This window comes from Myotis nattereri (assembly GCF_964212035.1).
Source record: "Myotis nattereri genome assembly, chromosome: 6".
NCBI classification, from domain to species: domain Eukaryota; kingdom Metazoa; phylum Chordata; class Mammalia; order Chiroptera; family Vespertilionidae; genus Myotis; species Myotis nattereri.
Genome location: NC_138081.1, coordinates 62,945,372 through 62,962,756, shown reverse-complemented (window position 1 = coordinate 62,962,756; position 17,385 = coordinate 62,945,372). Strand labels below are relative to the sequence as shown.

At 43.4% G+C, this 17,385-nt stretch overlaps 1 protein-coding gene across 1 annotated transcript in view; it reads right to left on the bottom strand.

Moving 5' to 3' along the window:
* The window catches only part of FIG4 (FIG4 phosphoinositide 5-phosphatase), a 99,392-nt gene extending 87,222 nt beyond the window's left edge, over positions 1-12,170 (bottom strand). Inside the window, exon 1 of the mRNA XM_081093863.1 lies at positions 11,011-12,170. Coding sequence (XP_080949989.1) covers positions 11,011-11,076 — 66 coding nt within the window. The 5' untranslated portion in view covers positions 11,077-12,170. The remainder of the gene's footprint in view (positions 1-11,010) is intronic.
* Between the last annotated feature and the right edge of the window lie 5,215 nt (positions 12,171-17,385).

Genomic DNA, 17,385 nt, shown 5'->3' with positions numbered 1-17,385 from the left:
GCAAGGCACATCACAGCTCTAAGGGAGGTAAAATCCCTGACTGAAATTCCTAGAATTTTAATAGATCCTGGGAAACCTAAAGATTAAGTACAGTAGGATTATGATTTGCCAGTTTGTAATTAAAAGGTATAATTCCTGAGATCCTAGTGGGCACATACATTACTGGCTTTTGGAGCAGACACACAGGAGGGCAGACCTATACATCTCCCATATCCACAGACCCCTCCAAAGCCTCCAGGAAGCAGAGGAACCAAAGCTAAAATCCACCCAATTCAGAAGCAGCTCTAGGTGGGAGAAAGAAACAGGAAGCAGTCTGACATGCAGTGTAAGACTCCTAAAGATTTTTTGTGCAGAGAAGAGCGACCTCGTGTGTAAGAAAACCAGAGTCCTTAGAAGCCTCCTGTGGACAGAATCACTCTCACGCACTGCCCTCTAGTGGGCAGTTGGCCATCAACTTTCACACCCAATTTTTTTTTTAAAAAAGAGGTAACTTTTCCTGAAAGACTTTATTTCTACTCGACTTTATTTCCTTCCTGTTAACTATATCAGCTCTAGAACTATGTGTATTCTTGGACTTTGTTGCATTTAATATTTTGCTGCAAAATGGATTTCAGCATTTGGGGGAGGGCCTAAAAATTGTCCTGAAATATCTTTTCCTTAAATTCTTCTCCACTGTTGACTTTTTCTAATTTTTTACTTTGAAAATTTTTCAAACATACAGTAAGATGAACAGAATATACAATGAAAACCCATATACCCTTCACCTAGATTCACCAATTGTTAACATTTTGCTACATTTGTTTACTCCCTCCTCCCTCTTGAGATAAGCTTTTTTCTTCTGAACCATTTGAAAATGAGTTGCAGGTATCATAACACATCATGATAAAAAGCTCAAATTTTATTTCCTAGGAATAAGGACCTCCTCCAAAATAATCATAAATCTGATACAATATTATCTGCATACAATCTATATTCAAATTTCCCCAAGTGTCCCTATAACATCCATAATACCTGGTGTGTTTTTTAAAAAACAAACAAACAAACAACAGAATTCAATGCATTGCATTTACTTACCATGTATTTTTAAAATATTTTAATCAAGCCCTAGTCAGTTTGGCTCAGTGGACAGAGGTTGGCCTGTGGACTGAAGGGTCCCGGGTTCGATTACAGCCAAGGGCACAAGCCTGGGTTGCAGGCTAGATCCCCAGTGTGGGGGGGTGCAGGAGGCAGCCAATCAATGATTCTCTGTCATCATTGGTGTTTCTATCTCTCTCTCCCTCTCTCCTCCTCTCTGAAATCAATTTAAAAATAATAATAAATTAAAAATCAAATAAAAATTATTTTAATCGAGAATAGTCCCCCGTCCTTGTCTTTCATGTTTAAGGAGTCCACATATTTTTACACCAATTTCCCTGGTTTTCTATTGACATCATTCATTTGACTGTTTACCAGTGAATGTCTCATGTGTGCCAGGCACTGGGCCAGACACCTGAGGGGAAAGGTAAATTGAAGATAGATTTTGGAGATATAACTTGCTGATGGATCAGCCGTGGGCAAACTACGGCCCGCGGGCCGGATCCGCCCGTTTGAAATGAATAAAACTAAAAAAGAAAAGACCGTACCTTTTTATGTAATGATGTTTACTTTGAATTTATATTAGTTCACACAAACACTCCATCCATGCTTTTGTTCCGGCCCTCCGGTCCAGTTTAAGAACCCATTGTGGCCCTCGAGTCAAAAAGTTTGCCCACCCCTGGATTAGATCAAAAAAGGGACTAATTGACCCAATTACCTTTGTTTGAGCAACTAGCTAGATGGTGGTCCCACTTACTGATGTAGGGAGGGTTAGAGAAGAAACAGGTTTGAGGGTAGTAAACCAAGAGTTCTATTTACAACATGCCCAAAGAGACCAAATGGGAACTTTGTATAAATCTGGAGCTCAAAGGACAGATCTCAGTGGGTGTTATCAGCACACACATGACATTTAAAGTCATGGGACTGGCTTAAACCTACTAGGGAGGGTGGGAGTAGAGACAGCGCCCCCAAAACTAGGCTGAGATACTGCATGATTTCGAGGCTGGATGTGGGGAGGAACGGGCTGAGAAGACTGAAAGGAAGGGCCAGTGATGTCCTGGAAAAACCCAGGACGGCGCAGAGTCATCAAAGCAAAGGGGGGAAATCGTTTGGAAAAGGAAGGAGTCAAGACCACATCAAATGCAGCTGAGAAATCAGGGCGGCTGAGGAGAGAGAAGAGCCCAAAGGATCTGACAGCAGGAACATGTGAGTGGCCTGTCCGTGGGCAGTCTCGGTGACAGGGGAGGCAAAAGCCATGACAGAGCTGGTTGGAGAGCAAATGGATCGTCTTCTGGGTAGAGATGGAAGAGTGAACACCTCTGGTCCCCCCCAACACCTCACAAAAACTACAGTAAAGTTTTTTATGTGTTTTTTTTTAAACACAGCCTGAAGGACAAAAGAAAGCGTGAAGGAGTTATGGGATAAAAAAATAATTATTTAAAACTGGAAAACAGCCCTGGCCGGTGTGGCTCAGTTGGTTGGGCATCACCCCATGCACCGAAAGGTTGCCGGTTAGATTCCTAGTCAGGGCACACAGGTTGTGGGCTCAATACTCAAAAACGAGCATGCAGGAGGCAGCCAATCAATGTTTCACTCTCATCTCGATGTTTCTCTTTCTCCTTCTTCCTTCCTTTCTCTCTAAAAATCAATAAAAAATCTTAACAAAAAACGAAACTAAAAAACATGCCTAAGTTGGCAGTGGGGAAGCCAAGTAGAATCCAATTAACACCACAGAACATCCAAATATGTGGAAATTTGTGGCATCTCTTTTTTTAAAAAGTATTTTTTAATTGATTTCAGAGAGAAAGGGAAAGGGAGAGATAGACACATCAATGATGAGAGGCAATCATTGATCGGCTGCCTCCTGCATGCCCCCTACTGGGGAACTAGCCTGAAATCTGGGCATGTACCCCAACGACTGGGATTGGAAACATGACCTCCTGGTCAATGCCCAACCACTGAGCCACACTGGCTGGGTTGTGGCATCTTTTATCACTGAAGGTAGAAATGTGAAATTTCAGAAAACTAAAGACAAAAAGAAGATAGCACAGTTTCTAAAGAGGAAACACAAACCTCAAACTAAAGATCAAGTTAAAGTAACAGAAATTCTCAACAGCAACACTGGAAGGTGAAAGACAGAGACATAATCCCTTCAAAACTTTAAGGGACAATTCATTTCAAACTTTAATATAACATTAAATCTATGAATCAAACATGAGGGTAGGATGAGGACATCACACATGAATGGGCTCCAAAAAATTACTATCCATGAACCCTTTCTCATGAAACCATTGGAAGAGGTGCTCCACCAAAATGAGGGCAAAAATCAAGAAAGAGAGAGACACGGGATCTGGGAAAGAGACTGTAGGATGGTGGTGAAGGGAGCAGAACACTAGCTGTGCCACAGGCCGCGGAAGCAACCAGTCCAGGCATCAGCCATGGCTTCCAGAAGATGGAACTGATAAGAATCCCCAATGTGAATGAATGTGCTGAGAGGGGCTTCCATATCTGGGAAAGCTGAGGCTGAATTCATTTTAAGTTCTTAGTAAGAACCAGGGATTATAGAAAGAAGTAAAGGACCTCTCAAGTACTAGCAGTTTGAAGTTCAAATAATGAAGATGGAAAGGGAGGTAAACAAAATGCCCAAAAGCAACAGAAAAAGAGAGCAGTAATTGAAGTGTACAGGACTTCCATAAATCAGGCTTGCATCAGCTGGACTGCCTGAATGCACTCATACATGAAGGTGCGGATGGATCACCTCTGGGGGTCATCTCTGAGTGTGTGTTTGCAGATGCGTTGAGGGGAGGGGGCTGGCAGGAGTTGGGGTGGAGAATTAGTATACCAAAAGAAGCTGCATTAAAAATGCCCCTTTAAGACAGAAAATGATCTGAGCATTTAAAGGCAGAACAACAATGTTCAAGAAAATGCTTAAAAATTCAATATATAACTTTAACAGTGGTGACTTAATATAAGATGAATGTATTTCAAAAATATATACAGGAACTCCAAATGGAATACAATAGGTAACCCATTTAATAGGAAACTCAGTATCTACTAACATTATTATCTCCTTTTGTAACAATAGACTAATTCATCACCCACTTTTTATCTGAGGGAAGAAAATCAGCCTTCTTAAAAAAGAAGAAATTTTAGGTTGTCTGACAGCTTCAGTTAATGTTAACCTTCACTTGAACTTTCAGAATAAAGGTATTATTTTTAAAGATCACATTGAGGTTCCTTCTCATAGTCTAACAGTGTTTCAGGCCTGCCTCCTCACTTATTCCAGCAATCCCACAATCAGTAATGCTGCCTGGACAGGGAAATGGGCCCTTGATGGTCAAAATGGATTCTGCAAATTCACACTTTATAGATTCAGAGCTTTACTGATGGGGACGCTTCCAATCCCCTCCAGAAACAAGTGTGAAACTTTGGCACCTCCAACCACGCCTTCCACATCAACTATGTTTCTCTCTCCCACTTACATGATTTAGTCGCCTGCGCCAAACCCTTAGCCAGCCACATTCTATATTGTTCTATTCCATTCCCTAATTACACAGATCAAGGCTAATTAAGTAAGTTGCATTCCTCATGCTGTGGTTCTTACTTGCTTTATTCTATTTTGCATGATGGGGTGAGGAGGAAGGAGAAGCTTTCTTTGGAACAAGGCAGGAATTACATAAACGCATACCTACTTACCTACCTGCATACATACATACAAATAATTTTGAACTAGCAAGAGTAAAGATTGTCCTAAAATCTCATCCCTACAAAATACACATGCATACACAAAAATTTGCCACCATTCTATTCAGCTACCAATTTTAAAGTCAACTGCTATATTTCTTTGTTACAAAATGGTCAGTTATTGCAATGGTAAGACCCCTAGGGCATCATACATTAACCAACGGCTATAAATTGGAAAACATCTAAAGTAAACTGCTATTTCACGCATGATAACTTCAGGTTGTTAAATCTCCTGTGGATAACTCCTAGTTGCACTGAGCTGCACGAGCGTTAAGGCTGGACCTGGCCTGAGTTTATTTATCTATAGTCTTGGGTCCCAGGACAGATGAAGGCCAGAGAGGGGTCACAGGAGCCAAAGGGCAGCATGAAGGTGGTGGGTGCCAGAGCGAACAGGTAGGTCTGGGAGGGAGCAGACCCTTCACAAGGTAATAACTACACCTCCTGCATGCCATCTACCAAACTACCTCCCTTCCCACTCCAGACACTCCTCAACTCCACCTCTAAACACAGATCACAACGACAGCCTGAACTTCACCCAATTATCCTTCTAAATCAGTGGTTCTCAACCTTGGCTGCACATTAGAATCACCTGGGAATCTTTTTAAAATCCTGATTTCTGGGCCTCATCCTCCGGAAATTCTGTTTCTTTGTTACTAATGCTGTGGCCCCACCCCATAACAAAGAAACAGAATTTCCGGAGGATGAGGCCCAGAGATCAGGATTTTAAAAATATTCCCAGGTGATTCTAATGTGCAGCCAAGGTTGAGAACCACTGTTCTAAATGAAGGCTTAAGACAAGAGACAGCCCATCTTGTCCACTGTCTCTTTTGTTTCCTAATGTGTACCCTGATTCCTTCATAGCCAATTAATACACTCTCTCCAACCAAAACAAGAATGCCATTTCTTTCACATACTTGCTGACAATGACTTTGGTCAATCTTTCAAACCTCTGCCATTCTGACACATAACAAATGAAAATCTTTTTTTTCAATTTATTGCCTTAATTAATAGTAAGTTGAATATATTTTTATAAACATACTTCCTTTTGGGAAATTACCTATTCATGCCCTTGTCCTTTTTTGTCAGGCATTATTTTTTAGACTAATTTACAAAAGTTTTTGCATATAAGGACATAGTGTTCAGGCTACTAATACTTTCTCCATAGTCTTTTTTTGACTATTCTCCTATTTACATGTATAGTTTTAAATGATTTTCTGCTTGTTTATTTGTTTATCCTCACCCGAGGATATTTTTCCATCGATCTTTTAGAGCAAGTGGAAGAGAGAGGGAAAGATAGAGAGAACATCAATATGAGAGAAACACATTGATTGGTTGCCTCTTGCATGCACCCTGAGCAGGGGCCAGGCTGGGGAGGAACGTGCCCTTAACTGGAATTGGACCCAGAACCCTTTGGCCACAGGCCAACACTCTATCCATTGAGCCAAACCAGCTAGGGTTAAATGTTTTTATTAGAAAAGAAAAAAATTAAGTCAATGATCTAAATGTCTACCTTATGAAGCAAAAAAAAAAAAAAAAATGAGCCGGTTAATTTAAAACTCGTAAGAGATAGAAAGTAATAAGCTTAAGAACAGAAATTGATTAAATAAAAAACAATCAATAGAAAAAATTAACCAAGTCAAAAGTCAATTCTTTCAAAAGAGTAATAAAACTGATAAAACACCTAGCAAGATTGGCAAGAAAAGAATGAGCACAGAATAACAATGTTAGAATTGAAACAAGGAGTTTCACTACAAATCATACAGACATCAAGCAACTGGAAAATCAAATTAGAAATTCCATTTAAGCCCTAACTGGTTTGGCTCAGGAGATAGAGTATTGGCCTGCGGACTGAAGGATCCCGGGTTCGATTCCAGCCAAGGGCATGTGCCCGGGTTGCAGGCTCAAGCCCCAATGTGGGGGTGTACAGGAGGCAGCGGATCAATGATTCTCATCATTGATGTTTCTATCTCTCTCCCTCTCCCTTCCTCTCTGAAATCAATAAAATATATTTTAAAAAAATAAAATTCTATTTAAAATAGTATTAAAACTCATAAAATACTTAGGGATAAATTTTTTTAAATATATTTTATTGATTTTTACAGAGAGGAAGGGAGAGGGATAGAGAGTTAGAAACATCGATGAGAGAGAAACATCGATTAGCTGCCTCCTGCACACCCACACTGGGTATGTGCCCGCAACCAAGGTACATGCCCTTGACTGGAATCGAACCTGGGACCTTTGAGTTTGTAGACCAACGCTCTATCCACTGAACCAAACCAGTCAGGGCAGGAATAAATTTGTTTAAAAAACTTAAATTTCTACATGAAAACTACCATGTATTGCTGAGAGAAAGAACTAAATAAATGGAGAAATATAGCATGAATTGAAAGATTTAATATTATTAAGATTCACTTCTTCTCAAATTGATCTATCCTATATAATAAAAGAGAAACATGCAAATTAACCATCCTTCCCCAATGCTCAAGCCACACCCACAAACAATGCCCACAAGCCAATCAGGAGCGAGTATGCAAAGTAACCCAACTAAGATGGCGAAGGCCACAGAGCTGGAGCAGCAGGAGGCTTGGGTTGCCCCCAGCAATGGAGGAAGCCAAGCTTCTGGCCAGCCCTGGCTGGCCCTGGGCTACGCTCAAGGCTACAAAGTTTCAATTATAGAAGATAAATAAATCCCAGAAAGAAAAAAAAAGAAAGAAAAAAGGAGAGGCTGGGAGCCTGGGTAGCCGGAGAGCGTGGCCAGCCTGAAAACAGCCCTCAGTCCCTCACCCAAGCTGGCCAGGCACCCCAGTGGGGACCCCCACCCTAATTCGGGACACACTTCAGGGCAAACCAGCCGGCCCCCACCTGTGCACCAGGCCTCTAGCCTATATAATAAAAGGGTAATACGCAAATTGACCCCAACAGCAGAATGACTGGGAATGACTTGTCACTATGACACACACTGACCACCAGGGGGCAGATGCTCAATGCAGGAGCTGGCCCCTGGTGGTCAGTGTGCTCCCACAGGGGGAGCTCTGCTCAGCCACAAGCCAGGCTGACGGCTGGCAGCACAGTGGTGGTGGCAGGAGCCTCTCCCACCTCCTAAGAAGCGCTAAGGATGTCTGACTGCAGCTTAGGCCTGCTTCCTGCTGGCAAGTGGCTATCCTCCGAGGGCTCCCGGGCTGCCAGAGGGATGTCTGACTGCCAGCTTAGGCCCGATCCCCTGGGGAGCCGGCCTAAGCCAGCAGGTGGACATCCTCCAAGGGGTCCCCGACTGTGAGAGGGCACAGGCCAGGCTGAGGGACCCCCCCGAGTGCACAAATTTTTTTTTGTGCACCAGGCCTCTAGTATATTCAATAAAATCCAAATCACAATGCCAACAGGCTTTTTAATAGAAATTGATAAGCTGATTTGTAAAATTCATATGAAAATGCATAGAATCTAGAATAGCCAAAACAACTTTGGAAAAGAATAAAGTTGGAAAACTTACACTTCCTGATTTCAAGACTTGTTATAGAACTAAAATAAACAAGACAAGGCGTAATGACATAAAGAAAAACAAACTGATCAATGGAATAAAATAGAGAGTTTAGGAATCAACTCATATTTATTCAATGAATTTTTCACAAGAGTGACCAAAAAATCAATAAATAATCTTTTCAAAAAATGAGACTGTATAAATTGATGTATTTTTTTAAAAGTGAACATCAATCCCTAGTTGCCAGCCTCTAAGAACCCTTATCTCCTGGTATCATTACCCTGGTATAGTTCCCTCCCACTGAACTGGGCTGACCTACATAACCAGTAGGATATTGCAGAAATGATGGAGTGTGGCTTCTGGGGCTAGGTCACAAAGACATTGCAGCTCTCTCCTTGTTTCTCTTGAATCACTTTCTCTAGGCAAATCCAGCTACATGTCACATGGGGATGTCCGTGAGGTAAGGAACCAGCTCCACTTACCAAGCACAAGAGCGAGCCATCTTGGAAGTAAACCCTGCAGCCCAGTCAAGGCTTCAGATGAAGGTGGCCCAGTTGACATCTTGAATGCAACTTTTTGAGACCTGAGCCAGAGCTACTCAGCTGAGTGACTCTCAGACTCCTGACCTACTGATACTGTGTGAAGTATTAAATGTTTTCTTTTAGTTCAAAGCCCTCATGTTTTGGAGTAGTTTGTTACAACACTGAGTAAGTAATATAACCCCTATATCACACCACACACAAAATTAATTTAATATGAAACACCCTTAAACATAACACTTAAAAGCATAAATCTTTTAGAGGAAACAGGAAAATATATTTGTGATCTGGGAATAGGCAAAGATTTCTTAGATAGAACACAGAAAGTAATGACAAAGCAAAAGAAAAATAGATACATTAGACTTTATTGAAATTTAAAACAACTGCACATTGAAAGATCATTAATATAATGTATACATAGATCAAATCATCTCATTGTATACTTTAAGTATTTTACATTATTGTCGATTATACCTCCAAGAAGCTGAAGAAAATGGCCATAAAGAAAATGAATAGGCACGCCACTGACTGAAAGAAAAATTTACAAAGATATAAGCAGAAAGGTTTTTTTTGAGTAATAAGCTCAAAGGTTAAGGGATGTCAATAACTTAGAAAAAGGCATAAGATTAATGGCAACTAAGTAGATCCTAGGAGCTAAAAAAAAACAAACAAACTACAAGCCCAGCCAATGTGGCTCAATATTGAGGGTCAACCCATGAACCAGGAAGTCACAGTTGGATTTGCACATGCCTGGGTTTGGGGCTCGATCCCCAAGAGGGGATGTGCAGGAGGCAGCCAATCAATGATTCTTCATCATTGATATTTCTATCTCTCTCTCCCTCTCCCTCTCCTTCTCCCTTCCTCTCTGAAATCAATATATATATATATATATATATATATATATATATACACACACATATATATATATATATATATATATATATATATATATATATATAGTAGCTGGATTTGTCTAGAGAAACATATATATATATATATGTTTCTATATATTTTTTAAACTGTAGCCGCTATGAGGACCAGCAGTTTTGACAAGAGAAGGGTTGGGACATTACTAGATGAGAGAACAGCAAACACAGAGAAAGGGAACTGGAAGAAATACAATTTTACTGCAGAATAAGGCACAACAAAGAACATATCCAATCCTCGGTAAATGTTTGCTGAATTGATATTAAGTTAGATATAAGACTGGAGAGAGTAGTTGAGGACCAATCATACATGGCTTTTAATGACAAACTAAGGAATCCAGCGTTTACTCTCCTCAGAATGGGGACTCCTGAAGGTTCAGAGCAGATGAGCTCTCTAGTACTAATTGTGCTTTAGAAAGAACACTAACACCTCAGTCAGTGCTCATGAATGCTCAGCTTACTAATGAAATTTCTGGGTTTTCGGTATAGTATTATATTTTTTAACTAATCTGTCTCTATTTGCCAGCCCATTGTACAGAAAGCAGAAGGTTTGGCTTCAATGTCAAAATGATACTTCTGTATGACTCTACTCAAAGAACGGAAATATTTGCAAATGCCTTATATTAGATAATTTCATCTTCTGGTCTGGATCCAAGCAAAATTAATTTGGAGTCAACAGTGTTACTACACTAATGATGACCTTAGGCAGACATGCTATTAGGACCATGTTAAAACTGAGAAACTGTTAAGTACCTTCTTGCACTCTATCTAGAGAAGACAACCCAAGTTCCACTTAATGTGCCTTATAAGACATTCCAAAGCATCAGAAATCTTGTTATATGCAATCTTGTTATCATGAAGTGTAATTTTAAACACAGACCCTAAAACCCAATTTTAAAAGCTATGCTTTATTTTCCAACCACACAATACCCATGCCTGTGCCGTAACTAGAGAACCAGAGAACTCGAATAAACTTTGGAAAGTTGCAAAGAATCCAGTAACTCCTACAGAGCAGCATGAACAGTGTCTGAGATGCCACAAGCGCCTCTTTTCAATGTGTTCCCACCGCATCTTGTAAGCGGAAACACGTACCAGCAAAAGCACCAGCGTCTTGGGTGCTATCACTGGGCAAAGCCCATTCCGCAAGGCTGGGACGAGGGACCTGGGGGTAGGGGGTGCTGCCTCCGCCCTAACCGGTCCACTCGCACTCGCCCTCCATCCTCCCGCCCGCGCCCCGCGCGCCGGTACTCACAGCTCGGGTCTCATACAGAACCAGCTTCTGGACGGAGCTGATGATGGGGGCGGCGGCCACGGGCATGGTCCCAGCAAATAGGAGCCCCCACGGCAGGGCCCCAGGCCGCAGCCCAGACTGCGGCAGCCTCCGGATCGCCCCAGAAGACCAGAAAGAAGACACCTCGGACCCTAGACACCAGGTCCAGACGGGAAGAACCCCTCCTGGGCACTAAAGATAAAGATGTATTTGACTGGCTTCAGCGCAGGGTTTCCGGATCCGACGCCCCACCTCCAGGCAAGCCCCGCCCCAGGGCCAGCGGGGCGGGGGTGGAGGCTGTACCATCGGGAGGCGGGCGGCGGTGCCCGGGCCTGCGTGCTGCCGGGGAGGGAGCGAAGGGCGCCGTCTTTGGTGCGGGCGGAAGAAAAAATGGGCGGAGACGGTGCCAAGTTAGTGCAGCCCCCTGTTTGTCTGACCTTCTCTTTGGGAAAAGGGAAGGCTTGGAACTGGGTTGCTTCTTTTGAAGTGCTTCTCCGAGTTGCAGACAGAGCCATTCCCGAGTCGGTCTGTTTTTTTCCGGGTCTACGTCTGCCTTTATGTTCCTGGGAACCTGCTTGGTGATGGTGCTTCGCTGATGTCAGCGTTTTCACCTCACATCCCTTTGTTGCCTGTTTTACCCTCATCGTCCGGAGGGTGCATGCTCCAAGGACTTTTTTTAATCACATGAAGTTGGCAACGTTGGGCTTGGCCATCTATTTGTGCCGGAGGCTACCCATTTGTAAATTCTGCAAATGGACTGGGAGGCGGAGCGGCGCGGCGCAGGGCAGCACCGCCCTGGGAGCCCCGCCGCTCTGCGTTAAGGTGAGGTTCCTTCCACCTGGTGTGTGTGACCATAAATGGGCAGTGCATGCGCCCTCTCTGGTCATCGCCTTCTGTATTTGCGAAAATATAGTGTGTTGTAATTATGAATACCAATTTAGGTACAAAAGTGAATATTTATAATAAAACAAATTACAGCCGCACCGCCGATGCCCCGCCCCCAAGCCCTGAGCCCCTCCCCGCCCCCTCCCAAGCGTCCTTGCGCGCTGCCCCGCCGGGGTTCCCCGGGCAACCGCTCAACAGATCCGAGGGTTCCCGGAGGCGGCTGTAGCCCACCAGTGGGGTCCTCTGGGGTCCGTTGCGGCCAGGTAAGTAGGGATGGTAGTTTATTGACCCAATGCATTTTGGTACAGATTGAACGGAAGTCCACCTCCTGCGGGGACCCCAGACCAGTTACTTTTCTTGCAAAAGTAAACTTCGAAATCTCCACAAATTCCGCTTTTTAAAAATTTTTCCCCTTTCAAAGACTAATGTTTTCATTCAAAAAACATTTACTGAGCACCTACTATGGGAGCATAAGATGAATACTGGAGTGGCAGCTAATCTGGCCTAGGCAGAGTGCGAGGTTTTCCAGGAGTGGGGCCCCCGTGTAACCCTCAGGACCCAGTGCTAGAGGGTTTTTCAACTGCTAAAATTGTAAGGACACTTTAAAAATGTACATTGAGTTATAGTGTAAACACATAATGTGATATTAGAAATTATATGATATAATGTGACATTAGAGATCATATAAATTCAAAGTTGAAAAATTACAGAACTTTTAAAATAAATATTTAATCATTTTAAATTTCCTTTCACAGTTTGGTACTCCTATTATTAAGAACTAGATAGGTGCCTAACCGGTTTGGCTCAGCGGATAGAGCATTGGCCTGCAGACTCAAGGGTCCCAGGTTCGATTCCGGTCAAGGGCATGTACCTTGGTTGCGGGCACATCCCCAGTAGGGGGCGTGCAAGAGGCAGCTGATCGATGTTTCTCTCTCATTGATGTTTCTAACTCTCTATCCCTCTCCCCTCCTCTCTGTAAAAAAATCAATAAAATATATTTAAAAAAAAAAAAAAAAGAACTAGATAGGTGACCATGTCAGTTTTGGTATTTTGCATTGACTTGGATCTTTTAACTAGGGAAAAATATTTAGCTCTGTTCCATTTATAATGGAAACCAACTCTTCTGAAAATGAGTTAAATATATGCATAATGTTTTTATTTAGGATAACAACTCTTAAAATATTTGTTGAATTCTGGTTTTCCAATATTTAGTTTTCAATTATCCTATATAATAAAAGCCTGATATGCTAAGTCTCCGGTCGACCAGTTGGCCATTCAACCAATCAAAGTGTAATATGCTCATTATATGCTAAGTCCACTCAACTGCTTGCTATGACGTGCACTGACCACCAGGGGGCAGACGCTCCAACCGGTAGGTTAGTTTGCTGCTGGGGTCCAAGATGGGCTGCACAAGCCCTGGAGCCCTCCCACAGTCCCTCCCTGGCTGGCCAACTGCCCACGTCCCTCCCCAACCCCTGTCATACACTAGTGGGGCCCCTCGGCCTGGCCTGCACCCTCTTGCAATCTGGGACCCCTCGGGATATCGGAGAGCCGGTTTTGGCCTGATGGCAGAATGACCGGTCGCTATGACGTGCACTGACCACCAGGGGGCAGACGCTCAATGCAGGAACTGCCCCCTGGTGGTCAATGTGCTCCCACAGGGGGAGTGCCACTCAGCACAGCAGCAGTGGCGGGAGCTTCTCCTGCCTCCGTGGCAGTGCTAAGGATGTCCAACTGATGGCTAAGGCCTGCTCCCCATGGCAGAGGGAACAGGCTGGGCTGAGGGACCTCCCCCCACCCCCTGCCCGAGTGCACGAATTTCATGCACTGGGCCTCTAGTTATATTATAATTAAGCATTTCCATTTGAACTTTGTCTTAGTTTGATTCAGCCAAAAACAGATCCTGAGACAAAAATTTGAATACAAATATTTCCTATTGGGAATACTCCCAAAAACAACAGGGAAGTGAAGGAAGCTAATAAAGGGAATATTATCCAACAAATTTCTCTGTGGGCTGAATTCACTGGGGAATTCACATGGATGAATGGATGTCTCAGTTATTTCCTCTTAAGGGGCAAAGGAGCTGGTGTATTCGTTCATCAACCCCCACCAGTTACTGGCTGATTGTTAATCCCCTGGAACTTCCACTCTGCCCTGTGCTCAGGCAGAATAGGTTTTGGCAACCAAAAAGAGCCATTAGGCAGAGTCACACATGCCAGCCAGCAGTTGGAAGTTGGGCTGGCCATGCATGGAAAAGATGTATGTCAAGTAGATATGAACAGGGCAGTAATAACTTATGCTCTGTTCCAACCTTTGCACCACTCATATCCACTTCTCCTCCATATCCCCAAGTTCACACCATCTGTCACTGATTCTTCAACATGGTGTCTGGTCCCAATTTCTAAAAGAAATGGACTCACAAAAATATGATTAGCAGGACAGACTACAGAATTCACTATTGCAATTAATCCTAAGTCTATGACTGATAATTTATCACTTCCCTCTTCTACCACTCCTTCTAAATTTTCCTTACCTTTGGCCAGCATGTCTGCTGGTTTAAATTGTTTTACCAGTAGAGTAACCAGCCTTCATCCCTGAAGAGTATAAACCCCTGGTTATTATGTCCTTGTCAGGTTGTGGGTGGTTGCTACAGTTATCCAGTCACTGGCTGTGACAGCATCAAGAGGAGTCTCAGAGAATCCCCTGCATTCAAGACATACATTTCCCTGTCCTAATTATGTAGCAGCAGCTCTACCTCCACCAGTGTAATAACTCCTTAACAGGTATGTGGAGCCAAATATAATCAGGTGGCAGCAGCAATTTTAGGTTTAGTGAAACCTAACTAAGTGGGTCCTTTGGAAGAAGCATCTCTCCTCAGTCAAAACCAGGGCTTCCAATCCAGCAGAGCCTCAAGTTGTGAAGAAGGTTGGTGCAAACATCAAGCACAGAGTGATAAAGGGGAGTCACTCTTACCAAATCCTTGGTCCAAAGCATGTTCCTCATCTTGAAGCACCGTGTCTCAATGCCACACAATCCCATACTGGTGCTTTAGCTGTACCTTTAAGAGGCCATTTTAACAATCTGACAGACCAGCAGCTTCTAGGTGAGGTGGTATGTAGGAGTATCCATGGATCCTCCTTACATCTTCATTACCACAAAGAGGCTCCTTTGATCCAAAGCAGTATTACATGGGATCCCCTGATAAGTGCTACAAGTCCAGGCCACAGAAAGTGATGCTGGTCAAGGCACTGCAGGTAGGAAAGGCAAATCAACAGTTTGTCACTGAATGGGTGTATCATATTGGGGCTCAGCCTCAGTCTCTGCAGCAGATAGGGAAGACATTCAACAGAAGTACTAGAGGAGCCTGAGAGGGAGCCTTGTTGTTGAGCGCATGCGTAGCCTCCATTGCCTCCATCCCTGCCACATGCTGACTCCATGTCTGAGCCCATGAGGCAAGCACTGCGGTGACCAAGGACAAAGACTAGTTGGCATTTACTGGATAATCGCCCTGACCACCTGGTTGGTGACTGCCTCTTCTGAGATGGATGCTTTGTGAGAAAGCTCCACATATTTTGTGTTCCTTTGTTTAGTTTTTTATGCAGTATAACAAATTACCACAAATTTAGCATTTTAAAACACGCATTTGCCAGCTGACATGGCTCAGTGGTTGAGCATTAACCTATGAACCAGGAGGTCAGGGTTCAATTCCCAGTCAAGGCATATGCCTGGGTTGCAGGCTCAATCCCCCAACAGGGAGCGTGCAGGAGGCAGCTAATCAATGATTCACTGTCATCACTGATGTTTCTCTCTCCCTCTCCCTTTCTCTCTGAAATAAATAAAAATACAGTATGTTAAAAAAAATACATTTATTATCTCACAGTCTCCATGTTCAGGAGTCCTGGCATGGCTTAGCTAGATCCTCTGCTCAGGGTCTCACAAGACTGCAATCAGAGTGTTGGCTGAGCTGCATTTTTATCTGGAGGTTCAACTAGGGAAGAATCCACTTCCCAGCTCAGTCACATTGTTGGCAAAATTTGTCTCTAGGATGGAGGTCCCAGTTTTCTAACTGACTGGGGGCCAGTGGCTGCACTCAGTTTCTGAAGCCACCTACTGTTCCTTGCCATGTGGTCCTTTTATAACTTATTTCTTCAGAGCCAATCAGGAGGTCTCTCTCCAGACCACTAAGATGGAGTCTTCTATACCATGATGTTATGGGAGTGACATTTTTATTACTTTTGCTATATTTAGAAGCAAGTCACAGACTGCAGTCAGAGAAGGAGAATTACACAAGGGTGTGACTCTTTAGAGATCACCTTAGGGCCTAAGGCCCAGGGGTGGGCAAACTTTTTGACTCGAGGGCCACAATGGGTTCTTAAACTGGACCTGAGGGCCGGAACAAAAGCATGGATGGAGTGTTTGTGTGAACTAATATAAATTCAAAGTAAACATCATTACATAAAAGGGTACGGTCTTTTTTTTTTTTTTTAGTTTTATTCATTTCAAACGGCCCCGGCCCGCAGGCGGTAGTTTGCCCACGGCTGGCTTAGGCAGTGGTTCTCAACCTTCTGGCCCTTTAAACACAGTTCCTCATGTTGTGACCCAACCATAAAATTATTTTCGTTGCTACTTCATAACTGTAATGTTGCTACTGTTATGAATCGTAATGTAAATATCTGATATACAGGATGGTCTTAGGCGACCCCTGTGAAAGGGTCGTTCGACCGCCAAAGGGGTCGCGACCCACAGGTTGAGAATCGCTGCCTTGGAGTGTGATTGCCATACCACTCTTATTTGTCCATTCACATGCTCTTCCCCCAAACTCCTTTATCTTCTGATCTTGTTCCTTACAGGCCCTTGACCAGGTGAATTAGGACCCACTCCAGGTCTCCTAACCAGATGTTAAAGCATGAGTCCTGGGAGAGAGCCCACATGTCAATAAAGTCTTATCCAGTCAACATTCCCCTTCCCAGCACTCTCAAGATCTCCCAGGATGTTTTCCTGGTCTCTACTGGCACATTATAGCCAGGCCCTTCAGCTCTTTAGGTGCCTAATACCTATTTTTCCTGTATCAGTGCCTCACCAGTTGGACTAGGCCAATGGTCAGCAAACCGTGGCTTGCGAGCCACATGCGGCTCTTCCACAAGATACCACGTGCAGACACACACGTACAGTGCAATTGAAACTTCGTGGCCCATGTGCAGAAGTTGGTTTTTGGAAAGGAGATAAATGAAACAAGTATACAAGACAAGTGTGGATGGGAGAGTTGCAAGGGGTCAACCTCAGCGAACGTACCTCAATCAGATTGAGGACGTTTTTAGCAAAGGCCAGCTTAGGAGTACCCTAATTAAGTTAATAACAATGTACCTACCTATATAGTTTAAGTTTCAAAAATGTGGCTCTCAAAAGAAATTTCAGTCGCTGTACTGTTGATATTTGGCTCTGTTGACTAATGAGTTTGCTGACCCCTGGGCT